This window comes from Tachysurus vachellii, chromosome 16 (genome assembly GCF_030014155.1).
Source record: "Tachysurus vachellii isolate PV-2020 chromosome 16, HZAU_Pvac_v1, whole genome shotgun sequence".
NCBI classification, from domain to species: Eukaryota; Metazoa; Chordata; class Actinopteri; order Siluriformes; family Bagridae; genus Tachysurus; species Tachysurus vachellii.
Window position 1 is genome coordinate 21,196,648 of NC_083475.1, and position 27,917 is coordinate 21,224,564.

A 27,917-nucleotide genomic window follows, 5' to 3' on the forward strand; every position below is an offset into this window, starting at 1 on the left:
TCCGCTCCTATCACCACTCTCTCACCCTTGGGAATACTCTCAATCACCTCATCTAATTCACACCAGAATCTCTCTTTCTCCTCTAACTCACAACCTACCTGTGGGGCATAACCACTAACAACATTCAACATCACCCCTTCAATCACTAACTTCAGACTCATCACCCTGTCTGACACTCTCTTCACCTCCAGAACATTCCTCACAAACTCCTCCTTCAGGACCACACCTACCCCATTTCTCTTACTATCCACACCATAATAAAACAGCTTGAATCCTGCTCCTATACTACGAGCCTTGCTACCCTTCCACTTGATCTCCTGTACACACAGTATATCCACCTTCCTTCTCTCCATCATATCAGCCAGCTCTCTACCTTTCCCTGTCATAGTACCAACATTCAGAGTCCCTATTCTCAGTCCTACACTCTTACCTTTCCTCTTCTCTCTCTGTCTGTGCACTCTCCTCCCTCCTCTACTCCTTCGACCAACAGTAGCCCAATTTCCACCGGCGCCCTGTAGGTCAACGGCGCCGATGGCGGTCGTTGTTAACCCGGGCCTCGACCGATCTGGTATGAAATTCTTACTGACAACTCGCATGGTTAGATTTGGCAATGTTTTATGCCGGATGCCCTTCCTGACGCAACCCTCTCTATTTATCCGGGCTTGGGACCGGCACAGAAGTCACTGGACTGTGACCCCCATGGCTAGATTCTATTTGTTTGCTATTATTGCTATTATTGCTACAATTCTAATGTTTGCTATTATTGTTCTTTAAATATGTTGGACACAGCAGTTTCAGTAAAATTACAAATAGTTCTGGTTAACTTCTATTTATTACGTCCAATTGTTTATGGGTAATTTAGCCATTCACCAATAGGGTGCAGTGTGGCACCATAAAAACATACAGTGTTGAACTCAGGCCCTGGGGTCAGGACTACTGTGGTATAATCTGACAAGGAAAAGTCCAGGCCAGGTTTATTTTACTAAATGTTACATACAGTCAGGTAGAATAGAATGACTGCGTGAGTGTTATTATTAAGTCAGAATAATATTTATGAAAATCTAATTTAATTGGAGTCAGAAATCAGAAAAAAAATTATTAATCCAGAGTTAAGTAGAGGGTCCAGTTCTGAGACTAGACTAAAATTTCTCAAGGAAATCATGATTTTGTCTCCTATGAGTATGTGATTATAAACACAGAGAGAAAGAGGGAGAGAGAGAGAGAGAGAGAGAGAGAGAGAGAGCAGTGAGGTGGAAGTGAGATTTACATGAACAGGACTGAAGAGTTTCATTTCTCCCAGAATAGAGCAGAAAGTTCACCAGATGTTCAACTTCCTTCAGTCAAACTCACTGAAGCACAACACACAGCACTGAATCTACAGCTAATCCCACTCTCTCATCACACTGATCATCACTATTAACTGGAATAAAAGAACAAACAACGTCCAAAACTCAGCTTTATTTCAGCAAAAACTACAGGAAGAGCAACAGGACAGTGAACAGAGTAAAGACAGAAATGTCAGCATTGTGTAGAATTGAAACTCTATTTAGGATGGATGATAAGCAGCTCTATGTTAAACTCTATCTTGGATCCACTAGCCTTCACACTGACTCTTTCTGAACGTGACTGGATGATTGGCGTTGTTATGGGAGACCTTACAGCTGAACTCCTCCCCCTTTTCCCAGAGGTCTTTGCTGAGGGTCAGGGTGCTGCTGCGGCTGTAACGGCCGTTCTTCTCTTCTTCAGCGCTGGTCAGAACCCCGTTCTTCACCTCGGAGCCGTCCACTGTCCAGCTCACCAGCGCCCCCTGTGGAGAGTAGCCAGACAGCAGGCAGAGCAGCGATGACGATCCTTCAGACGTCTGCAGAGGGGACGGAGGGAGCAGAGACACGGAGGGAGCTGTGGGACCAGCTGGAGAGGAGAAACACACACACACACACACACACACACACACACAGTTAGAAAGGATTCTGAAATATTTCTGTAACTTTGTGGAACTGACTGATCTTACAGAGTAATAAAGTCTAATAAAGTCTGACTTCATGACAGAAATATTCATTGTTTAACACAAACACACACAGCAGCTTTCATCTGGATTTTACATCAGCACAAAGTCACTATATTTATTAAATGTTTATTATAGAGTAACTGCAGAGTTATTGCATGTTGAATATATAGCAAGTGTGTCATTATTACATATTTAACATCAATTATTGTGTATTTGTTGAATGTTGAAGAACATTTATATGGGATCTGTTCTGATACTGAAATGTTTTCCTCAACACAGCATAATAATACACAATAACATCAATGATGTCATTCTAAACATAAATCATCTAGTTTAAGTTTATTTCTTCATGGAATTAGTAATGAACTAAACTGGTTTAGTTTTAAAAAGAAGAAAACACACTTACTGTTCACAATGAGTTTGGAGCCTCCACCAAAAGTGTACCACAGTGATACATTCTAATGAAACCATCGTACAAAAACCTCCATCACACTACAGTGCACACACACACACACACACACACACACACACACTTTGCATTGGTGGCCCATGCTTCAGTGCTCTGTGAGTGTTTATAGCCCTGTGACTTTAACACTTCATGACTGAGAGCTGCTGCTCAGCAACTTCACCCACAGCAACCATGACTTTGATCAGCGTCTTCATCTGCACACTGGCCCTCTGGACTCAAGGTGAGAGTTTAACATCAACTCACAGCCTCACACACTTCATTTCATACTAATTCTACACCACTTTAGAGCACAGAAACACAATCTATGTTTCTCTTCAGGATCCAGAGGTCAGGTGACTGTGACTCAGACTCCTTCAGTGCAAACTGTTGCTCCAGGAAACACAGTCACCATCAACTGTAAAACCAGTAGCAGAGTGGATGATGGTACTGACCTCGCCTGGTACCTGCAGAAACCTGGAGAAGCTCCTAAACTCCTGATCTACTATGCTACTAGCAGACAGTCAGGGATTCCAGATCGTTTCAGTGGCAGTGGATCTAATACTGACTTCACTCTGACCATCAGTGGAGTCCAGACTGAAGATACAGGAGATTACTACTGTCTGAGTGTACATTGGATCAGTAAATCGGTGTTCACACAGTGTTAGAGCGTCGTACAAAAACCTCGGTCAGTGAGACTGCACAGAGAAACACTGCTGCAGCTGGGAGTGACTGCAGGTGCTGAGGGGGAGGATGTGATACAGCACAATGACACACACTGTGGACCAGAGAAAACACACCACACTAACTCACTAATGCACACACACACACACACGCGCGCATGCACGCACACACACACACACACACACACACACACACACACACACACACACACACACACACACACACTGTGGACCAGAGAAAACACACCACACTAACTCACTAATGCACACACACACACACACACACACTCTGTGGACCAGAGAAAACACACCACACTAACTCAGTAATTCACACACACACACACACACACACACACACACAAACACACAGTGGACCAGAGAATAATAATGCACACAACATTAACATTCCTTAAATAAAGACTCTGACAATTAAATGAACATTTTTATTATTAATAAACTATTAGATTAAGATTTTCTTTATAAAGTTATCAAAGACAAAAAAATCAGCAGCACAGTCAACAACCTGAACATAACAACCACATGTAAAGTTTGACTAATCCCACCAGGTCTTGCAGAAAGTGTGATTAATCCCTTGTGCTCCTGATGAATCCCACTTCACTCAGTCTCACAGAACAAACGTTTCCATACAACTTATTTGCAGAACCTTCTGTATGTTGAGTATCAGTGTATTGGCACAAGAACATGTTGCATAGCAAAGTATCAAACTTTCACTTGACTGCTCCGTATGTCCCATTCTACACTAATGTAATTTAACCACGCCCACCTCTACCACTAAACTACATCAACATAACTCACATGTAATAAATAGCTTTACTTCTTTTTTAATCAAATTCAGCACAGATAAATACATGTCTAAAGGTTGTGCTGTTTATGACATGATCACTCTGATGATTTGATGATCAAACTTTTCTACAAACACAATCAGAACTGTAACTTGGTAGGAAACAAGGAAGATCTCTGTATTTTCTCTAACCTAAAGACTTTATAACACAAAATAATGCTGCATTTTGAAAGTACTTGTTTTGATGTACCACATTAGCACATGAGCTGTAAAGCTGATTGTGTTTGAAGAGAAGATAGAACAGGGGTTCCTGAGGGGTTCCTGAACTTTATAGGTAATTGACCCCAAATGGCCTTTATGAATGTCCTGTGACCCCCAAGACGTTATCATCTACACTTTTTTAATTCATGATCAAATGGGTAAAGTTTAAAGTTCTTAAATTAGTTTTTTTATTTAAATTATTTACACCAGATCTGCAGATTTATTTTTTATTCAGGGTTCCTGAACTTTATAGGTAATTGACCCCTTTATGAATTTCTTGTGAAAAAACCCTCACACTGGTTTATCAGTCTAGAGCAGTGAGACATGTAAAAAGTATAAAGTTACCGATATTTGTATATTTTTTTATTTAAATAAAATGTATTATTAATTTAATTACACGAGGACACGATCCTGCTCGATCCCCAGTCCAGTTCATCAGTCATTTGTTCCTTTGTTTATTGTTCTTGGGTTTTTTTATTGGGGTCTGTTTGTGAGGACAGAAAATATGCTGTAAACAGGTAGTTTTTCACGTGTTAACTAGGTGTTTTTTTACCCGAACACTGCGATCTCATTCTAACTCCTGTATGTTCAACACACATACAACAAGGTTTCCAGTGGCTTGAGACAGGACGAGCAAATTTTTAAAAGTAAAGTTTTATTTTGATACAGCCATTGTTTTATATAGATTAATTGGACATTGATTAAAATTGTATAGATTCAAAAACAGATTAATGCCCTTTCTAAACTCTAATATTGCAGTTTTGAGGGTGTTAGGAAGAAATGCTTTGGAAGTCTAAGCATTGTCCCGTTAACTGTGAAAAAAGATCACAGCTATTTAAACATTATAGACTCAATTTTATGCTAGAACTGAACCATTTCCTTGTTTGCATCAGGAATGTCTGTGTACTTTTAAATCATTCAATACCTTAAAAGTGCATTTATCCTTCTTTCACACCAAATCATCACATCAACAGCCAAGTGCAGATGTACCAGTTAACTTTATCTGTTTGTCATGTGGGTTTGCTGAGTATTGTTCTGAGGCTGATTACTTCACTCACCTGCATAATGCACATTTAAAAGTAAATAATAAAGTCATGTGTCCTTACAAATCTAGCCATGGGGGTCACAGTCCAGTGACTTCTGTGCCGGTCCCAAGCCCGGATAAATAGAGAGGGTTGCGTCAGGAAGGGCATCCGGCATAAAACATTGCCAAAAATAACCATGCGAGTTGTCAGTAAGAATTTCATACCGGATCGGTCGAGGCCCGGGTTAACAACGACCGCCATCGGCGCCGTTGACCTACAGGGCGCCGGTGGAAATTGGGCTACTGTTGGTCGAAGGAGTAGAGGAGGGAGGAGAGTGCACAGACAGAGAGAGAAGAGGAAAGGTAAGAGTGTAGGACTGAGAATAGGGACTCTGAATGTTGGTACTATGACAGGGAAAGGTAGAGAGCTGGATGATATGATGGAGAGAAGGAAGGTGGATATACTGTGTGTACAGGAGACCAAGTGGAAGGGTAGCAAGGCTCGTAGTATAGGAGCAGGATTCAAGCTGTTTTATTATGGTGTGGATAGTAAGAGAAATGGGGTAGGTGTGGTCCTGAAGGAGGAGTTTGTGAGGAATGTTCTGGAGGTGAAGAGAGTGTCAGACAGGGTGATGAGTCTGAAGTTAGAGATTGAAGGGGTGATGTTGAATGTTGTTAGTGGTTATGCCCCACAGGTAGGTTGTGAGTTAGAGGAGAAAGAGAGATTCTGGTGTGAATTCGATGAGGTGATTGAGAGTATTCCCAAGGGTGAGAGAGTGGTGATAGGAGCGGATTTTAATGGACATGTTGGTGAGGGGAACACAGGTGATGAGGAGGTGATGGGCAAGTTTGGAGTTAAGGAAAGGAACCTTGAAGGACAGATGGTAGAAGACTTTGCTAAGAGGATGGACATGGCTGTGGTTAACACGTATTTTCAGAAGAGGGAGGAACATAGAGTGACTTACAAGAGTGGAGGTAGGAGAACACAGGTAGACTACATTCTTTGTAGAAGAGGCAATCTGAAAGAGATTAGTGACTGTAAAGTGGTAGTGGGAGATAGTGTAGCCAGACAGCATAGGATGGTGGTGTGTAGGATGACTCTGATGGTCTGTAAGAGGAAGAGGTCAAAGATAGAGAAGAAAACTAAGTGGTGGAAGCTGAAAAAGGAGGAATGTTGTGAGGAATTTAGACAGAAGTTGAGGCAGGCTCTGGGTGGTCAGGTAGTGCTGCCGGATGACTGGGAAACTACAGCAGAAGTGATCAGGGAGACAGGGAGAAAGGTGCTGGGTGTGTCATCTGGAAGGAGGAAAGAAGATAAGGAGACTTGGTGGTGGAATGAGGAAGTTCAGGATAGTATACAGAGGAAGAGATTAGCCAAGAAGAAGTGGGATATGGACAGGACTGAAGAGAATAGACAGGAATACAAGGAGTTACAGCGCAGAGTGAAGAGGGAGGTGTCTAAGGCCAAGCAGAAGGCATATGATGAGTTGTACACTAGGTTAGACACTAGAGAAGGAGAGAAGGACTTGTACAGGTTAGTTAGACAGAGGGATCGAGATGGGAAGGATGTGCAGCAAGTTAGAATTATTAAGGATAGAGATGGAAGGGTGCTCACAAGTGAGGAGAGTGTACAGAGGAGATGGAAGGAATACTTTGAGGAGCTGATGAATGAGGAAAATCAGAGGGAAAAAAGAGTAGAAGGGGTGAACTCTGTGGAACAGGAAGTAGATAAGATTAGAAAGGATGAAGTCAGGAAGGCCTTGAAGAGGATGAAAAGTGGAAAGGCAGTTGGTCCTGATGACATCCCGGTAGAGGTCTGGAAGTGTCTAGGAGAGGCAGCAGTGGAATTTTTAACTAGTTTGTTCAACAGGGTTTTAGAAAGTGAGAGGATGCCTGAGGAATGGAGAAGGAGTGTGTTAGTGCCGATCTTTAAGAATAAGGGTGACGTGCAGAGTTGCAGCAACTATAGGGGGATAAAGTTGATGAGCCATACAATGAAGTTGTGGGAAAGAGTAGTGGAAGCTAGGTTAAGGAAGGTGGTGGAAATTTGTGAGCAGCAGTATGGCTTCATGCCCAGAAAGAGCACAACAGATGCAATTTTTGCTCTGAGAATGTTGATGGAGAAGTATAGGGATGGTCAGAGGGAGTTGCACTGTGTGTTTGTAGACTTAGAGAAAGCGTATGACAGGGTGCCAAGAGAAGAGCTGTGGTACTGTATGAGGAAGTCAGGAGTAGCAGAGAAGTATGTCAGAGTGGTGCAGGACATGTATGAGAGGAGCAGGACAGTGGTGAGGTGTGCTGTAGGTCAGACAGAGGAGTTTACAGTGGAGGTGGGACTGCATCAGGGATCGGCTCTGAGCCCCTTCCTGTTTGCTATAGTGATGGACCAGTTGTCAGTGGAGGTCAGACAGGAGTCTCCTTGGACGATGATGTTTGCAGATGACATTGTGATCTGTAGTGAGAGCAGGGAGCAGGTGGAGGAAAACCTGGAGAGGTGGAGGTTTGCGCTGGAGAGAAGAGGAATGAAAGTCAGTCGTAGTAAGACTGAGTACATGTGTGTGAATGAAAGGGAGGGAAGTGGAATAGTAAGGTTACAGGGTGAAGAGGTGAAGAAGGTACAGGAGTTTAAGTACTTGGGGTCAACAGTCCAGAGTAATGGAGAGAGTGGGAAAGAAGTAAAGAAGCGAGTGCAGGCAGGTTGGAGTGGGTGGAGAAAGGTGTCAGGAGTTCTGTGTGATAGGAAAGTATCAGCAAGAATCAAGGGGAAGGTGTACAGGACAGTGGTGAGACCGGCCGTGCTGTATGGTTTAGAGACAGTGACACTGAAGAAGAGACAGGAGTCAGAGCTTGAGGTAGCCGAACTGAAGATGTTGAGGTTCTCTTTGGGTGTGACAAGATTGGACAGGATTAGGAACGAGTACATCAGAGGGACAGCCCATGTTGGACGTTTGGGGGACAAAGTTAGGGAGGCGAGATTAAGATGGTTTGGACATGTTCAGAGGAGGGAGAGTGAGTATATTGGTAGGAGAATGTTGGACATGGAGCTGCCAGGCAGGAGGCAAAGAGGAAGGCCAAAGAGGAGGTATATGGATGTAATTAATGAGGATTTGAAGCTAGTGGGTGCAAGTGTTGAGGATGCAGAAGATAGGGTTAGGTGGAAAGAGATGATTCGCTGTGGCGACCCCTGAAGGGAAAAGCCGAAAGAAGAAGAAGAAGATGTGTCCTTACAGAGAAGTGCTGTCTACTCCACTTTCAGAGCCCACAAGAGTAAAGTACACAAAGAACAGAGATTTAACAGAGATTTAAATCGTTTAATCAAGATTTCATAAGTCCTGATGATTAAGAGCAAATATCACATGCTGATGATTTAGAGGAGTTAGAAGAGCTGAGTGATGAACCTAGCAATAATGATCTTAAAGACTTTGTCAAATTCATGAGCTATCACAGCCACTTTTGCACAACATGTTTTATGCTGACATGGATCAAACCATTGTAAGAGAGGTTACAAGTGTTGTGTCAGAAAGTAACATCATGACATTTTTTTGCCAAAGATGGACCCTTAGGAACCTCTAAAAAGAGCCTGGGGCAAATTCTCAGCAGGCAGGGGCGATCGACCGGGCCTGCAAATCACCCACTCACCCACTCTTCCAGCAGTCTCTCCAGGACCACAGAGAGGTCCCAGGAAGGAAAGCGTGGTCTACAGGAAGGCATCAGCCACCTGACACCATGCAGAAAGCTAGAGACCAGAGGGTGCCTACCCAAGGAGGCCACGCGGACAGGTTCGTGGTTCGCGGCGATGGCGGCCACGTAGATATTTAAAGTAGATAAAGTAGAACTTCAGCACTGTACCGACCAGGCAGTGAAGTGGGTCAACTCCTTGGAGGCAAACAGATCCACTTCCACCCGGCCAAAAATCTTCCACATATGCTCCACCACGTGGGGTGGAGATGCCACTCCCCAGGCCTCAGCACCTCACATTTACATGCCCCAAAATGAAAATCGCTCTCAGCAAAAGGAACCTGGTCTCTGCCCAGAGCAGAATCTGCTGCACGAAGGCAGACCTCCCTGATGATTGATAAAGGACACCATCGCAGTGCTGTGTGTCCATACTAAGACATGGCAGGCCCTGCCAGCTCCACCATGCAGCTCTGCACTCCTCGGCTTTCCACAACATTGAGGGAGCTGAAATTGTGCTGTCTTTTCAGTATCAGGGCAGCACAGGGCAGCGTATGTAACTTGGGGGAGTCACATGATAAGTAAATACTTTGAAACACAAGATCATAAAATAAGCTACTCACACACACACACACACACACACACAAAGCTTTGCAAATTGACCTTTGCACTGACTTTTACATGTTGAAAGTGCTTGAGTTTAAATTTAAACGAGATGCAGTTTTCTATGTTAAATGGTTAAGTAACAAAGCTCTATATTGGGGCCAATTATTAGTTATATATAGTGTCATAATACATTATTTATTAATGAAAAGTCCAGTGATTTCATGTAAATCTGAAGTTGAAAGTATTTCATGAACACCATGTTTGTAGCCTGTAATCCATCTGAACATGAAAGGAAAATCTGGTTCAGATTAAGAGAATTTAAACCAACTATTAACTCACAGTCAGGTAGAATTTAATGACTGATTCTGTCAGTGTTAGTGTTAAGTCAGAATGAGGTACATGGAGAGAGCAGTGAGGTGGAAGTGAGATTTACATGAACAGGACTGAAGAGTTTCATTTCTCCCAGAATAGAGCAGAAAGTTCACCAGATGTTCAACTTCCTTCAGTCAAACTCACTGAAGCACAACACACAGCACTGAATCTACAGCTAATCCCACTCTCTCATCACACTGATCATCACTATTAACTGGAATAAAAGAACAAACAACGTCCAAAACTCAGCTTTATTTCAGCAAAAACTACAGGAAGAGCAACAGGACAGTGAACAGAGTAAAGACAGAAATGTCAGCATTGTGTAGAATTGAAACTCTATTTAGGATGGATGATAAGCAGCTCTATGTTAAACTCTATCTTGGATCCACTAGCCTTCACACTGACTCTTTCTGAACGTGACTGGATGATTGGCGTTGTTATGGGAGACCTTACAGCTGAACTCCTCCCCTTTTTCCCAGAGGTCTTTGCTGAGGGTCAGGGTGCTGCTGCGGCTGTAACGGCCGTACTTCTCTTCTTCGGCGCTGGTCAGAACCCCGTTCTTCACCTCGGAGCCGTTCACTGTCCAGCTCACCAGCGCCCCCTGTGGAGAGTAGCCAGACAGCAGGCAGAGCAGCGATGACGATCCTTCAGAAGACTGCAGAGGGGACGGAGGGAGCAGAGACACGGAGGGACCAGCTGGAGAGGAGAAACACACACACACACACACACAGTTAGAAAGGATTCTGAAATATTTCTGTAACTGTGTGGAACTGACATCTTACAGAGTAATAAAGTCTAATAAAGTCTGACTTCATGACTGAGTTTCATTGAGTACTTTATTATTGGACCTCAGTTTCAGTGCAGAGACAAAACAAACATGTTCCACACTGTCATTTTTCATAACAAGTCTTATTACTTTATAGTTCAAACCTTCAGCATATTTAACTGCAGCAAATCCAAATGGAGCTGATTACAGAAATATTCATTGTTTAACACAAACACACACAGCAGCTTTCATCTGGATTTTACATCAGCACAAAGTCACTATATTTATTAAATGTTTATTATAGAGTAACTGCAGAGTTATTGCATGTTGAATATATAGCAAGTGTGTCATTATTACATATTTAACATCAATTATTGTGTATTTGTTGAATGTTGAAGAACATTTATATGGGATCTGTTCTGATACTGAAATGTTTTCCTCAACACAACATAATAATACACAATAACATCAATGATGTCATTCTAAACATAAATAATCTAGTTTAAGTTTATTTCTTCATGGAATTAGTAATGAACTAAACTGGTTTAGTTTTAAAAAGAAGAAAACACACTTACTGTTCACAATGAGTTTGGAGCCTCCACCAAAAGTGTACCACAGTGATACATTCTAATGAAACCATCGTACAAAAACCTCCATCACGCTGCAGTGCACACACACACACACACACACACACACACACACACACACACACACACACACACACACACACACTTTGCATTGGTGGCCCATGCTTCAGTGCTCTGTGAGTGTTTATAGCCCTGTGACTTTAACACTTCATGACTGAGAGCTGCTGCTCAGCAACTTCACCCACAGCAACCATGACTTTGATCAGCGTCTTCATCTGCACACTCGCCCTCTGGACTCAAGGTGAGAGTTTAACATCAACTCACAGCCTCACACACTTCATTTCATACTAATTCTACACCACTTTAGAGCACAGAAACACAATCTATGTTTCTCTTCAGGATCCAGAGGTCAGGTGACTGTGACTCAGACTCCTTCAATGCAAACTCTTGCTCCAGGAAACACAGTCACCATCAACTGTAAAACCAGTAGCGAAGTGTATAATGGTAACAATCTCGCATGGTACCTGCAGAAACCTGGAGAAGCTCCTAAACTCCTGATCTACAGAGCTACTTACAGACGGTCAGGGATTCCAGATCGATTCAGTGGCAGTGGATCTAATACTGACTTCACTCTGACCATCAGGAGAGTCCAGACTGAAGATACAGGACATTACTACTGTCAGAGTAGACATGATGTTGGCTGGTTCAGTAATAGCTGGGTGTTCACACCGTGTTAGAGCGTCGTACAAAAACCTCGGTCAGTGAGACTGCACAGAGAAACACTGCTGCAGCTGGGAGTGACTGCAGGTGCTGAGGGGGAGGATGTGATACAGCACAATGACACACACTGTGGACCAGAGAAAACACACCACACTAACTCACTAATGTACACACACACACACACACACACACACACACACACACCACACTAACTCACTAATGCGCACACACACAAACACACAAAGACACACTAACTCAATACTGCACACACACACACTCTGTGGACCAGAGAAATCACACCACACTAACTCACTAATGTACACACACACACACACACACACACACACAAACACTGTGGACCAGAGAAAACACACCACACTAACTCACTAATGCACACACACACACACACACACACACACACACACACACACACACACACAGTTGTCCAGAGAAAACACACCACACTAACTCACTAATGCACACACACACACACACACACACACACACAAACTGTGGACCAGAGAAAACACACTACACAAACTCACTAATGCGCACACACACACACACACACACATACACACACACATTCACTAATGTACACAACATTAACATTCAGTAAATAAAGACACTGACAATTAACTGAACATTTTTATTATTAATAAACTATTAGATTATGATTTTCTTTATAGAGTTATCAAAGACAAAAAATCAGCAGCACAGACAACAACCTGAACATAACAACCACATGTAAAGTTTGACTAATCCCACCAGGTCTTGCAGAAAGTGTGATTAATCCCTTGTGCTCCTGATGAATCCCACTTCACTCAGTCTCACAGAACAAACGTTTCCATACAACTTATTTGCAGAACCTTCTGTATGTTGAGTATCAGTGTATTGGCACAAGAACATGTTGCATAGCAAAGTATCAAACTTTCACTTGACTGCTCCGTATGTCCCATTCTACACTAATGTAATTTAACCACGCCCACCTCTACCACTAAACTACATCAACATAACTCACATGTAATAAATAGCTTTACTTCTTTTTTAATCAAATTCAGCACAGATAAATACATGTCTAAAGGTTGTGCTGTTTATGACATGATCACTCTGATGATTTGATGATCAAACTTTTCTACAAACACAATCAGATCTGTTGTATAGGACTTGATGTTGATATCCCTTAATGCATACTTGAGGCTCTGATGAGACTCCATGGGATGGTCAATTGAGTGATGGCACCCTTTGGGTTGTCAAGTGGGCGCCCTCCTTCCTTGGTGTTTCGCTGCTAGGCCCACGACACCTCCAGAGGGTTCAGCAGTGAATCCCAGCGTCCCCAGTTCACTCCCTAGGTGCCATAAACTCACTTGAAGACCCAGGCGGAGTCTTTTCTCTTAACCCACAGCCACTGGCTTCCCATTTCCGCAGTCGCGGTGAGGTCTTTGACTGCCTGCCGGTGGGCCTTTCCTCGCACTCCCATCTCCCTGAGTAGCTTGGATGTTGAGGTGGCTACGAACCCTCTGCAGCCTACTTCAACTGGGCGCACCTCAATCAAATCAAATCACATCAAATCAAATTTTATTTGTCACATACACATACATACAGGGTACGACATGCAGTGAAATGCTTTATGCAACTGTCCGTTGTTAGAATAAAAACTATAATAAAGCAAAAAAATAAAATAATAATAAAATAATAAAAAAGTTTAAACTATATAAAAAACTTTATAAAAAATATAAAAGGAGAAATAATGTATATACATATGCATAAATATACATATACATTAATGTGTATGGTTTTTAAATATTGCCCTTAAAGTCCTTAAAGTGTCCAGGTGCACCTTCACATTCCAGCCTTGTTGTTGCCCATCGGATGCAAGTTCAGCGTACCACAGCTTTTTCTATCCATAGACCTCCTCCACCGCACCCTCCCAGGGCACGGTGAGCTCGATGATGTAGACAAGCTTGAGCGAGGCTGACCACAGAACAAGGTCTGGTCACAGCTTGGTGGCTGCGATTTCAGCTGGGAAGCAGAGTTTCTTGTTCAAGTCTGCCAGCAGCTTCCAGTCCCGTGCTCTGCCCAGCTGACCAGAGTCTGATCTTATGGTGGTGAGGTTGGCTTGACCCCCACCCTCCCGAACAAATGGTGTTGGCTGCCACTGGGATGACGGGGGAGGAAGGGCATTCACGCTTGTCCGTTGACTTTCCAACACTGCGGCAAGACACTTTAGCACCTGGTTGTGCCGCCAGGTGTAACGGCCTTGGGTGAGACTGGTCTTGCATCCCACTAAAATGTGCTTCAGTGTTGCTAGACTTGGGCATAGAGGGCACGTGGGGCCTTCGGCATACCATTGGCTTAGGTTTGCAGGAGAAGATAAGACATCATAGGCAGCCCTGGTGGTAAAGGTTGCCCTGAATGCCTCCATCTCCCACAGCTCTTTCCAGGAGATCTGTAACTTGGTAGGAAACAAGGAAGATCTCTGTATTTTCTGTAACCTAAAGACTTTATAACTGTGACGTTATCATCTACACTTTTTTAATTCATGATCAAATGGGTAAAGTTTATAGTTACTTTAATTTGTATATATATATATTCAGAGGTGGGTAGTAACGAGTTACATTTACTCCGTAACATTTACTTGAGTAAGTTTTTGAAAAAAATATACTTCTAGGAGTAGTTTTAAATCACTATACTTTTTACTTTTACTTGAGTAGATTTGTGAAGAAGAAACTGTACTCTTACTCCCCTACATTAGGCTACAATGAGCTCGTTACTTTTCTTTTTACCTCTTTGGTATTCTACGCATCAATTTTAATGTTTTATTTTGACAGATAGAGAAACTTCCGCTAAGGCTCTACCACGTGACTGTTTCACCAATCAAACATAGTTGTGCAGTCTCGTCACGTTACCATACTCAATCTCAGCGGCGGGACGCGTTAGTTAGCAACACAAACATGTCAGAATCAACCGTCGGCAATGCAGACACAAACGAGGAGGAAAACCCGCACCCCTTGCCTCATATTGTCAGCATGTTTATCTTAGTAAAAGTGCGAGAGAGCAGCTACATTATGAGGTGTCTTCTGTGTCTGCCAAAGCAAACGGACACTTCAGCATTCAAAAACTCAACATCTAACTTGAGGAAACATGTCCTAAATGTTTTTTTTTTTGCTATAGATAGGCGCATGTTTGTCTTTTATGTTACATATGACAGAGCTCTCAAGTCTTCACCGTGAGACACGCATTTCAGTCAGTTCACACGTTCACACCTTGTATTTCTTACGCTGAGAAGTAAGGGAGAACTTTTTCTGCTATATGCTATTGAATTACTGGACAAGGCGCAGGCATACAGTACACAGAGCAGTTTTGTCGAGTTCAGCTGTTTCGAGTTTTTTTTTATGTGCTCAACTTTACTCAGAGCAGCAAGAGCCGACAAACAGATGACGTCAGACGTGTCGTTTCTTACAGCGCCGAACACACATATTTAAAGGGAGAGTTCACTCAAAATGAAAATTCTGTCATCATTTACTCACTCTCATGTTGTTACAAACCTGTATAAATTTCTTTGTTCTGATGAACATGAAGGAAGATATTTTGAGAAACAAAAACAGCTTTGCAACCAGAAGCTTTAGCTTACCTGAAACTAAGGAAAGTACTAGAAGCTTCCTGAAATTAATTAAAGGAGTAGAGATGTATTTCATTATTATTGCCCTTTCATCAAGGCATCAAATGTGCAACAATCACAACACAAAAGAAATTAAATGTGTGTTTGAGAATTTATGGGCTGCCTCGTTCTAGTTCTGCCTGGTAAAAAGTATAAAGGTTTGGAAATTTGTGTTACTTGTGCATATTTATTTTTTATTTATTATATTATTTTATTAAGTACTTTAATTTACCTGAATTATTTTAATTTAAGCTATTTTGTAATTAATTAATTTTAATTTATTTTATTGATTGGATGAGCCATAATTTGCCTAAAGATTATTTTGTATTTTTGTCTGTCTAATTGTTGTCTGACTTTTTACTTTTACTTGAGTCATATTATTCTGAAGTAACAATACTTTTGCTTGAGTACAATTTTTGGCTACTCTACCCACCTCTGTATATATATATATATTTTTTTTTTATTGGTCGGTTATTCTGATGTACATAAACATACCGATACAGTCTTGAGTATACAATAAAGAACAGTTAAAAGTGGACGATCAGGTAGAAAAGACAGCACAGTCAGGCAAATAACTAAATGTACACTGTAACACAGAGGATCAAGAGAGGTTGTTAATGTGGCACCAGAGAGGTTTCCATATCTGCCAAAAATCATTAGACTTTTGATGTATATCATAAGTGAGTTTCTCAAGTGGAAGTAATATAGACATTTGAGACAACCACATTTTAAAAGAAGGTACATGAGGAGAAGACCACAGTAACAATATACATTTCTTTGCCAGGTAAAACCAAATTTAAAAACAGTAGCTTGGTGTGGAAGTCAAACACAGTCTCAATTCCACTATACAGCAGATACAATTCCAAAGAGAAACAACATTTCAACTGAAAGCCTTTGTAAAAAATGATGTACTTTAGTCCAAAAAGAAAAGATTTTGTCACAATACCAGAAGCAGTGAAGGAATGTTCCTTTGTGTTCTTTGCAATTAAAACAGAGATCAGAGGAGTTTGTGTAAATCTTTCTTAAACGTGAAGGTGTAAGGTAAACTCTGTTAAAAAATCTGTAGTTGAGTTCGTGAATCCCCAAAGAAGTACATTTAGGGAACAAATTGTTACAGATTGTGGACCAATCCGTATTGGTAATTCTGTGGCCTAAGTCTTTTTCCCACATTTTTTTCAAGTTCTCTAAGGAGGAAGTACACGAATTAAACAGAGCATTATATATTTTAGATATTAACCCCTTAGAGAGATTGTTTTTTATTATAATTTGTTCTGTGGCACTAAGTTCACGTCTCAGCTTACCGTTATCAGACAAAGGTTTTATGAAATGACGCAGCTGAAGGTATTTGAAGAAATGGGACTGTGGTATACTATATTGCTGTGATATTTCTTGGAAGGATTTTAATGCCTCGCCTGAAAAGAGACAAGATAATTGTGAGATCCCTAACTTAGACCAGACTGAAAGGCCGATATTTTGCAGAGATAACCACCAGGGTGGTTAAAAAAGCAATAAAAGCAATAGGTGAGAACAGTGTGAGATTAGCTGGAATCTTAAGATACAGTTTAATGTCTCTCCATATCCGAAGGGTGTTCGAAATAGTGACATTTGTTTAGGCACATTTACAGTAAGCTTTTTGGTATTCGCAATAAAAGGCAGAAATTTAATTGGGGGAGGAGCACAAGCCCTTGCTTCCAGATTAAACCATCTACAGTCAGTCCTTTCATTGTACCAACTGACCATGTGCTTCACCTGTGCTGACCAGTAGTAGAGACGAAAGTTCGGTAAGGCGACTCCTCCCTTATCCTTTGGATTCATACATTTGTTAAAACTAATTTGGGCATTTTATGGTTCCAAATGAATTTAGAAAAGTGCTTATTGATGTCTTTAAAGAAAATATTTGATAAATGACAAGGTAGGGATTGAAATAAATATAGAAACTTAGGTAAAATATTCGTTCTAATCACATTAATCCTGCCCAGAAAAGAAATAGGGAGAGTCCGCCAGGTGTTAAGGTCTTTTTTAATGGAGTTAAGAAGAAGGGCATAATTTGTATTAAATAAATCCGTAAATAGTGGTGTGATGAATATGCCGAGATATTTAAAACCAACAGTAGTTATTTTGAAGGGTGAGAGAGATGAAAGATCATTTGAAGCAGAAATTTTGAAAGAAAGCGCCATAGATTTCGACAAGTTAATTTTATATCCAGATAATCTACTATACTCTGAAGTACATTTTAATATTGCTGGAACTGACTTCTCTGGTTCAGAAATATACAGCAGCACGTCATCTGCATATAAAGAAATCCGACGTTCCTCATCTCCCACCGTTATACCAGAAAGGTGTTGGCATTGCCTTATAGATTTAGCCAGTGGTTCGATTACGAGGGCGAAGAGCAGGGGTGAAAGAGGACATCCCTGCCTCGTACCTCTTTCTATGCCAAAGGGTTTTGAGATCAAACCATTCGTAGTGACTGTAGCTCGTGGATTAGCATAAAGCAATTTTATCAGATCGATGAATTTAGGACCTAAATTAAATTTCCTGAGAGTAGCAAAAAGAAATTCCCATTCAACTCTATCGAAGGCTTTTTCTGCGTCCAGGGAGATAATAAGGGCTGGGAGTTTACGTGCTTGTATTGAGTCGATGATGTTCAAGAGTTGACGAATATTATCGGTGCCAAAGCGTGATTTTATGAATCCCGTCTGGTCCGGCTTAATGATATGTGGCAATCCTGTTTCGAGCCTGCGAGCAAGGACCTTAGCAAGTATTTTATAATCGGTATTCAGGAGACTTATTGGCCTGTAAGAGGCACATTCTTGAAGGTCTTTTCCTTTTTTTGGAATTAAACAAATTGATGCCGTTTTCCACCACTGGGGGGCCACTCTGTGGTCTAGTAAATCTTGGAGAGCGGGCATTAAGATAGGAGAGAGTTCTGGCCAAAACTTTTTATAAAACTCACAGGGAAATCCATCAGGGCCTGGAGATTTGTTGGAGGGCATAGATTGGATTGCACTGAAGATTTCTTCCGGTGAAAAGGGTGAATCCAAAAATACTCTATCATCATCAGAAATAGTCATAAGAGAAATTCTGTCTAAAAATTCAGTAATATCAAATTGTTTGGCCGTGACTTGTGATTTATAAAAAGTTTTGTAGAAATCTCTAAATAAATCGTTAATCGAAGTAGCATTGTATGTGATTGAGCGATCTGGAGACTTCATTGACTTAATTGTTCTTTCACTTTGTATTTTTTTTATTTGGTGGGCCAGTAATCTGTTAGGTTTATTTGCGTATACATAATACTTTTGTTTAGAGAGGAATATAAGCTTTTTAAAATGATGTGTGTGATCCAGATTAAGTTCAGCTCTGACTCGACATAGTTGGGCTCAGTTTGTCTGAGTAGGGACTGTGCTGTGTAGACACTCCAATCTTTTTACTTCTCTTTCAAGGTTCTGTCTTTTTTTGGACCAAGTCTGTCTGCGTGCCGAATTATAAGATATAATATGCCCTCTACTTGTAGCCTTTGCAGCGTCCCAAATAGTTGCAGATGATACAGGTGAGTTTTTATTATCTGTCCATTAGTTTTTTAATCCATTCCGAACCGATTCACAAAATGCCAAATCATTCAGCGTGGAAGAATTGAATCTCTAGAGATTTGTAGTCCTGTGTTCACTTAGCGTCATATCCATCAGGACTGGTGCATGATCAGACAGAACGATTGAACCAATTTGGCAGGCAGACACTGTGTGGAGATATTGGGTATGAATCAGAATGTAGTCTAATCTTGAATAGGATCCGTGGGGGTTAGAGTAAAAAGTGTATTCTTTACTCCCCCTGTTAAATTCTCTCCAGACATCGATAATGCCAGACTCATTGCAAAGTTCTCTAAGGACCAGGGATGATCTAGGATTAGTGGCTGAGTCTAAAGTAGACTTATCCATTTTTTGGTCCATGACACAGTTAAAATCCCCGGCGCAAACTCCCAAGCCCTTACAGTACTGGTTAAACAAAAGTATGGTTTTAGAGATGAATTCAGGTGAGTCTTCATTCGGAGCATAAATATTCAGTATGACAATAGGTTGTCCATATGCTGTACCTGTAATTAAAACATATCTTCCATCTGGGTCGTTAATCTGTTGATGTAAAATAAAGGGGAAGTGTTTGAAGCACTCTTTAACATTCCATGTGACAAACCTGGCTGTATAGTGCATATGTCACGGACACGGGTGTAAAAACGGACCCAAATGCAGGACAGCTTAACAAAAACAGGGATTTATTAAATAAAACAAAACAGAAACACGGACTCAGGACAAAACCAGACATGAAGACAACAGAAGACAACAGGATTCCGCGCTGCACAAGGCAACGCGGCTCAACTAAATACTAATGATATTAGTAGATAGTAGATAGATAGTAGATAGATATTAGTAGCAGAGTCCTGACAGTACCCCCCCTCGAGGCATGGCTCACGACGCGGCAATCCGTCCTGACAGTCCCAACGGGACTGGGAGGGGGGAGTAAGGCACACGGTGAGGCAGGTGGGGGGAGCAAGGCACATGGCGAGGCAGGTGGAGGGAGCAAGGCACACGGCGAGGCAGGTGGGGGGAGCAAGGCACACGGCGGCGCAGCCAGAGGGGCCGAGCGACGTCCACAGCCGAACAGGAGAACATAAACAAAAAGGCACATGGCCAAAGTCCGGGCAGAGTCCTGACAGCATAGTTATAGAATACCCAAAAGTAAAAGGCACAACTATAGAAACGAAACTGTACCCGACTGGTACCGAGCATAGGATAATAATGCCCCATACCCAGTAATGATACAAAGTGATGCCCATAGGGGGCGCGCAGGCGCTACAGACCAGTTCCCTTTTAGTAAGTTCAACGTCCAAGGTGTGAGCATTTAACTAGTAGTGCATGTCCTCACCAGAAGCAATTTTCTTGTAGCAATTATAAAATAAAAATGCCAGTAAGATAAAGAAATAAAGTCCTGATAATAAAATAACATCCCGGCCACGTATCCACTTCAAAATAAGTGTTCCTTGGATTATTGAAAGTCAATACCATAAGATACTCAAGTGTGTTGAGAAACAGGTTTCAGCTTAGTGTGCTTATGCCTGTGTTGCAGTATCCGAGCATTACTTATCTTCTAAAGCCTTCAGAAACTCTGTGACGTCTGCTGGAGAGGAAAAAAGATGCATCCATGTTCCATCAAGGCAGCGGAGTTTAGCAGGATAAGCGAAGCCTCTGAACATATCACAGGCAGACAGCGTTCTCCTGACATCGTTGAACACCCGCCGTTTCCTCAGCACCTCAGCAGATACCTGAAAGAAACACAGCTGAGACCCTTCATGGCTGATGTTGCGTTTTTTCCGCGCTGCTTGCAGTATCATCTCCTTATCCACGTAACGTAAGAAGCAGACCAGAACACTTCGTGGAGCGCGGTTCGTTCCCGGGGCAGAGCCGAGAGATCTATGAGCTCTTTCGATCTCAAAGTGTGGATCGGCTGAGAGGTCTAGACACTTCGGCAACATCCTGGTGAAAAACTGCGCGATAGTAATGCTAATTCTTTGTCTTGAGATGTGATTTTTCTCTCATGCGTCAGTATGCTCTCTTCAGCGGCGGAGATTCTCGCTTCAGCCTCAGTTAAGCGCGACCAGTTTGAGGGCGTGAAAAGTGTAAAATCACACGTTTCTTTGTTCTCGGACATTAATGTTTGATGTTAGAACAACACACTTCGAGCATAAAATGAATTAACCAAATATAAATAGAAAAAAAAAGGGAACCAGCACGGAGCTACCGAATTAAGCGGCCATCTTCAGCGAGGTCCCACTAGCGCCCCCTCATAATTTTCAGAATCATTTAATCAGCATCTCCCAGACTTTTATCAGGATGATTAACTTTACCTGCAGCTGCTAGTCAGGACATTTAAGACCAGCTCATGAGGCTGTTGTTCCTCACACTTTGGTAGAGGGGTGACCAGTACAGTATGTCAGAACATTGCCTGAGATGAAACTGACAAGAAGACATATAAGAGTAAATGGGAATAAACAAGAGGAAATAAAGAAAAGTAAAAATCAGAAGAAAAGATACGTTAGAAAAAAGACAAGAATGATCTTATAGCTATCAGGAGAAAACAAGCCTTTCTGAAGAGTTCCAAGTGTCTCATGTCTATTCTCTCTTCTGATATTTAATTTGTCCCAGTTTATTAAAGATTCCTTTGTTTGTGATCCAGTTTGGTGTCTCCTTCATTTGGTTTCCTGCCTTTTCCTGACACTGGTTTGTAGGTGTTCCTGCTCCACCTGTAGCTGCTCCACCCAGTGGTGTGGAGGTAGATCACATGTCTTGAAGCACAGAGATTTCTGGTTTGGTCTTTACTTAGGTCTGTCTAGTGAAAGTGCACTAATAACACTCACACTGTTCCTGCAACCTTATTATTCACTTCTATAAACCCTGTTTGCCCCTTCACTCATTCTCAAGTGTCTATTAGCCGTCCTGTCACAATAATTATAATGTTTATTTATTCAGATGTTCAGAAGGACCAGGAGGGTGTGGGGTGTGTTATAGGTGCTATTATTCTTAGAGAGGCAGATTCAGTCCTACAGGAAATAAACAATGCAGCAGACTGCAGTTAGAACATTTAATATGTAAGATATCATAGAAAATAAAAATGAAATTTTAAACATGATAGAAATAAAAGAAAAAAAATAGCCTACATATTAAACCTCACTTAAGGAGAGAGCAGTGAGGTGGAAGTGAGATTTACATTTAGAGTTTCATTTCTCCCAGAATAGAGCAGAAAGTTCACCAGATGTTCAACTTCCTTCAGTCAAACTCACTGAAGCACAACACACAGCACTGAATCTACAGCTAATCCCACTCTCTCATCACACTGATCATCACTATTAACTGGAATAAAAGAACAAACAACGTCCAAAACTCAGCTTTATTTCAGCAAAAACTACAGGAAGAGCAACAGGACAGTGAACAGAGTAAAGACAGAAATGTCAGCATTGTGTAGAATTGAAACTTTAGGATTTAGGATTTAGGATAAATCCAAATTTAGGATGGATGATAAGCAGCTCTATGTTAAACTCTATCTTGGGTCCACTAGCCTTCACAGTGACTCTTTCTGAACGTGACTAGATGATTGGCGTTGTTATGGGAGACCTTACAGCTGAACTCCTCCCCCTTTTCCCAGAGGTCTTTGCTGAGGGTCAGGGTGCTGCTGCGGCTGTAACGGCCGTTCTTCTCTTCTTCGGCGCTGGTCAGAACCCCGTTCTTCACCTCGGAGCCGTCCACTGTCCAGCTCACCAGCGCCCCCTGTGGAGAGTAGCCAGACAGCAGGCAGAGCAGCGATGACGATCCTTCAGACGTCTGCAGAGGGGACGGAGGGAGCAGAGACACGGAGGGATTCACCACAGGACCAGCTGGAGAGGAGAAGCACACACACATACACACACACACACACATACACACACATACACACACATACACACACACACACACACACACACACACACACACACACACACAGTTAGAAAGGATTCTGAAATATTTCTGTAACTTTGTGGAACTGACTGATCTTACAGAGTAATAAAGTCTAATAAAGTCTGACTTCATGACTGAGTTTCATTGAGTACTTTATTATTGGACCTCAGTTTCAGTGCAGAGACAAAACAAACATGTTCCACACTGTCATTTATCTGGAAAAATCATTTCTCATAACAAGTCTTATTACTTTATAGTTCAAACCTTCAGCATATTTAACTGCAGCAAATCCAAATGGAGCTGATTACAGAAATATTCATTGTTTAACACAAACACACACAGCAGCTTTCATCTGGATTTTACATCAGCACAAAGTCACTATATTTATTAAATGTTTATTATAGAGTAACTGCAGAGTTATTGCATGTTGAATATATAGCAAGTGTGTCATTATTACATATTTAACATCAATTATTGTGTATTTGTTGAATGTTGAAGAACATTTATATGGGATCTGTTCTGATACTGAAATGTTTTCCTCAACACAGCATAATAATACACAATAACATCAATGATGTCATTCTAAACATAAATCATCTAGTTTAAGTTTATTTCTTCATGGAATTAGTAATGAACTAAACTGGTTTAGTTTTAAAAAGAAGAAAACACACTTACTGTTCACAATGAGTTTGGAGCCTCCACCAAAAGTCCACCACAGTGATACATTCTAATGAAACCATCGTACAAAAACCTCCATCACACTCTAGTGCACACACACACACACACACACACACACACACACACACACACACACACACACACACACACACACACACACACACACACACACACACACACTTTGCATTGGTGGCCCATGCTTCAGTGCTCTGTGAGTGTTTATAGCCCTGTGACTTTAACACTTCATGACTGAGAGCTGCTGCTCAGCAACTTCACCCACAGCAACCATGACTTTGATCAGCGTCTTCATCTGCACACTGGCCCTCTGGACTCAAGGTGAGAGTTTAACATCAACTCACAGCCTCACACACTTCATTTCATACTAATTCTACACCACTTTAGAGCACAGAAACACAATCTATGTTTCTCTTCAGGATCCAGAGGTCAGGTGACTGTGACTCAGACTCCTTCAGTGCAAACTGTTGCTCCAGGAAACACAGTCACCATCAACTGTAAAACCAGTAGCAGAGTGTATAATGGTGATGAACTACACTGGTACCTGCTGAGACCTGGAGAAGCTCCTAAACACCTGATCTACTATACTGCTATCAGACAGCCAGAGATTCCAGATCGTTTCAGTGGCAGTGGATCTAATACTGACTTCACTCTGACCATCAGTGGAGTCCAGACTGAAGATACAGGAGATTACTACTGTCAGAGTGCACATCAGATCAGTAGTATCTGGGTGTTCACACAGTGTTAGAGCGTCGTACAAAAACCTCGGTCAGTGAGACTGCACAGAGAAACACTGCTGCAGCTGGGAGTGACTGCAGGTGCTGAGGGGGAGGATGTGATACAGCACAATGACACACACTGTGGACCAGAGAAAACACACCACACTAACTCACTAATGTACACACACACACACACACACACACACACACACACACACACACACACACACACTAATGCACACAACTTTAACATTCAGTAAATAAAGACACTGACAATTAAGTGAATATTTTTATTATTAATAATAATAATAAAAGACTGCTCCGTATGTCCCATTCTACACTAATGTAATTTAACCACGCCCACCTCTACCACTAAACTACATCAACATAACTCACATGTAATAAATAGCTTTACTTCTTTTTTAATCAAATTCAGCACAGATAAATACATGTCTAAAGGTTGTGCTGTTTATGACATGATCACTCTGATGATTTGATGATCAAACTTTTCTACAAACACAATCAGAACTGTAACCTGGTAAGAAACAAGGAAGATCTCTGTATTTTCTCTAACCTAAAGACTTTATAACACAAAATAATGCTGCATTTTGAAAGTACTTGTTTTGATGTACCACATTAACACATGAGCTGTAAAGCTGATTGTGTTTGAAGAGAAGATAGAACGGGTTCCTGAGGGGTTCCTGAACTTTATAGGTAATTGACCCCAAATGGCCTTTATGAATGTCCTGTGACCCCCAAGACGTTATCATCTACACTTTTTTTAATTCATGATCAAATGGGTAAAGTTTAAAGTTACTTTTTTTTTTATTTAAATTATTTACACCAGATCTGCAGATTTATTTTTTATTCAGGGTTCCTGAACTTTATAGGTAATTGACCCCTTTATGAATTTCTTGTGAAAAAACCCTCACACTGGTTTATCAGTCTAGAGCAGTGAGACATGTAAAAAGTTTAAAGTTACTTTAATTTAACAGTTGCTGGCGTGGATAAGAAGACATCGGCCAACATTTATCAGCCTCCTTGTTGTAGAAGAGGTGGTGTGGTCGCCTCTCTCCTCCGATCCTTTGATCGTGCACCTCCGTTGCTGAAAGGCTCAACCCCAGTAAGGTTTTCCTTGGTGAAGTCTTTTATTGTAAATGACTTTTCCTAGGACCTGGACATTTTGTGTGTGACAGAGACGTGGATCGGTGTTTGTGAGTCAAGTGTATTTTCAGAAGTCGTTCCTCCGAATTGTACTTACTTTAAGTTATTTTTAAAGAACACTTAAACTGTCGTCGTCTGTCTGCTTACTCCTATTCCAGCTTCGAACTCAGTATTTTTGAACTAAGCTTGAGTTATCCGGTGTTGTGCGCTGTTGTCTATCGCCCACCTAAATATAACAAAGACTTTATTGAGGAGTTTTCAGATTTTTTTGGTGAAATTATGCCAAAATATGATCGGGTCTTAATTGTTGGGGATTTTAACATCCATGTGTGTTGTCCTGTCAAACCCTTGGCTAAAGCCTTTCTTAATTTGGTGGAGTCTTTTAATTTAACTCAGCTTGTGGCTAGTTCCACATGTTTGTGGTCATATCTTAGACTTGGATGTATCATATGGCTTGCCAATTGGTAATATTGAAGTCGGTGATGCTGTTTTCTCTGATCATTTACCTGTTTTCTTTGAGATATGTATTACCTGTGATCCTAAAGTGACTGCTCCAACCCGTCGCCGTAGAACAATACATTCTTTGACCGTTCAATCATTCTCGGAGGCTTTTAATGCTATTGACGATGTCTATTCAAGGTCTTCATACGGCCTTAACACTGATGATCTGACTTCATTGTTCTCTTCAACTTGTCTTAATATCTTGGATACTGTGACTCCTTTTAAGATGGTTCGCGTAAAACCTAGAACTCAACCATGGCTGAACGCTACTACTCGAACTGTAAGGCTCGAGTGTAGAAGGGCGGAACACCACTGGAAGGATAAATTGCAGATTTCCTTTGATATGTTGAAAGAGAATCTGTTTAAATATCAAAAAACTGTTAAATCTGTGAAATCAAAGTATCTTTCTAGCGTCATTTTTAACTCCAACAAGCCAGCTGTGCTATTTAGTGCTATTAACTCTGTTTTAAACACTCCCCAAGCAACCTGCCTAGAACCTTCAGCTGATATGTGTGAGACTTTTTCATTGACAAGATTGAGGCTTAGAGCTAATATTTTGCTCCCTTCAACCTTTTCATCCATTTCCAGTGAGTGCTCTGCTGTTTTTGATCAGTTTGAGTCGGTGTCTCTTGATTCACTGAAAGAGACATTTGTTAAAATGAAACCATTCTCATGTGGTATGGATGTTGTTCCTCTCCGTCTTCTTAAAGATTCATTTGAAACCATTGCTCCTAAAATTCTTGTAATTATCAATAGCAGCCTGGCTTTAGGAGTTGTACCTAAGTCTTTTAAACATGCAGCTGTGGAGCCAGTAATTAAGAAATCTAATCTGGATCCATCAGTTTTTGCTCATTATAGACCTATCTTAAAACACCCATTTTTATCCAAATTATTGGAGAAGGTTGTATTTGGACAATTGAATTAATTTTTAGATTCACATGGTATTCATGAAGTGTTTCAGTCTGGTTTTAAAGCACTGCACAATAATGAAACTGAATTGTTGAAGGTCTTTAATGACTTACTACTTGTCACTGACTCCCGTGACTGTGCTATCTTAATTTTACTAGACCTTTTGGCTGCATTTGATACTGTTGACCATAATATCTTGCTTTCATGGCTAGAACAATGTGTTGGTATTAAGGTACTGCATTGGAATGGTTTAAATCCTATTTGGCTGAAAGACGTTTTTCAGTTCATCTTGGAGACTATGTCTCCTCAACTGCCGCACTCACATGTGGGGTCCTCCAGGGCCCTTGAAACATAAGATACAGTACCTGCTCTTTAGCGCCTCTATTGCAGTGTTTTGAAGAAATTAAGACCTGGATGGCACTAAATTTCCTTAATTTTAATGAAAAGAAGTGGTGTTGTTTACGCCAGGGGGAACCTGTAAGTCAGTAGACCTAAACCTCGGTGAGCTGAATCCATATGTGAAGCCCTATGTAAAAAAATAGGGTGTTGTTATGGATTGTGATTTTAAATTGGATAAACAGATTAATTTAGTAGTTAAATCGTGTTTTTTCCAATTGAGACAACTCACCAAGGTGAAACCTTTCTTGTCCTCTAAAGACGTTCAAAGAGTTGTGCATATCTTCATTTCAAGTCACCTTGATTATTGTAACAGCCTTTATTTAGGTATTAGTCAGGCCTCTCTTTCCAGACTGAAAATGGTCCAAAATGCGGCAGCTCGCCTATTGACGGGCACACGAAAGCGGGAACATATCACTCCCATTCTCGTGTCTCTTCACTGGC

At 41.3% G+C, this 27,917-nt stretch overlaps 2 long non-coding RNA genes and 4 gene segments (V, D, J or C); 3 read left to right on the forward strand and 3 right to left on the reverse strand.

Moving 5' to 3' along the window:
• Positions 1–1,443: 1,443 nt before the first annotated feature.
• Positions 1,444–2,554, reverse strand: LOC132859171 (uncharacterized). The gene is made up of 2 exons (XR_009649711.1): positions 2,415–2,554; positions 1,444–1,911 (listed from the first exon to the last, which is right to left on the reverse strand). It is a non-coding gene; the product is annotated as an uncharacterized LOC132859171 (long non-coding RNA).
• An 11-nt stretch (positions 2,555–2,565) lies between these two features.
• On the forward strand, positions 2,566–3,284 carry LOC132859170 (immunoglobulin kappa variable 6-21-like). The segment is given in 2 exon segments: positions 2,566–2,697; positions 2,796–3,284. Coding segments are annotated over 2 exon segments (417 nt in total).
• A 6,829-nt stretch (positions 3,285–10,113) lies between these two features.
• On the reverse strand, positions 10,114–11,392 carry LOC132858775 (immunoglobulin kappa constant-like). The segment is given in 3 exon segments: positions 10,114–10,572; positions 11,218–11,269; positions 11,375–11,392. Coding segments are annotated over 3 exon segments (378 nt in total).
• On the forward strand, positions 11,187–12,147 carry LOC132859168 (Ig kappa chain V region K29-213-like). The segment is given in 2 exon segments: positions 11,187–11,530; positions 11,629–12,147. Coding segments are annotated over 2 exon segments (429 nt in total).
• A 10,037-nt stretch (positions 12,148–22,184) lies between these two features.
• Positions 22,185–23,920, reverse strand: LOC132859172 (uncharacterized). Its single transcript, XR_009649712.1, has 3 exons — positions 23,767–23,920; positions 22,367–23,030; positions 22,185–22,199 (listed from the first exon to the last, which is right to left on the reverse strand). It is a non-coding gene; the product is annotated as an uncharacterized LOC132859172 (long non-coding RNA).
• Positions 23,921–23,954: 34 nt separating this feature from the next.
• LOC132859169 (immunoglobulin kappa variable 6-21-like) lies at positions 23,955–24,711 on the forward strand. The segment is given in 2 exon segments: positions 23,955–24,105; positions 24,204–24,711. Coding segments are annotated over 2 exon segments (420 nt in total).
• The last annotated feature ends 3,206 nt before the right edge of the window (positions 24,712–27,917 follow it).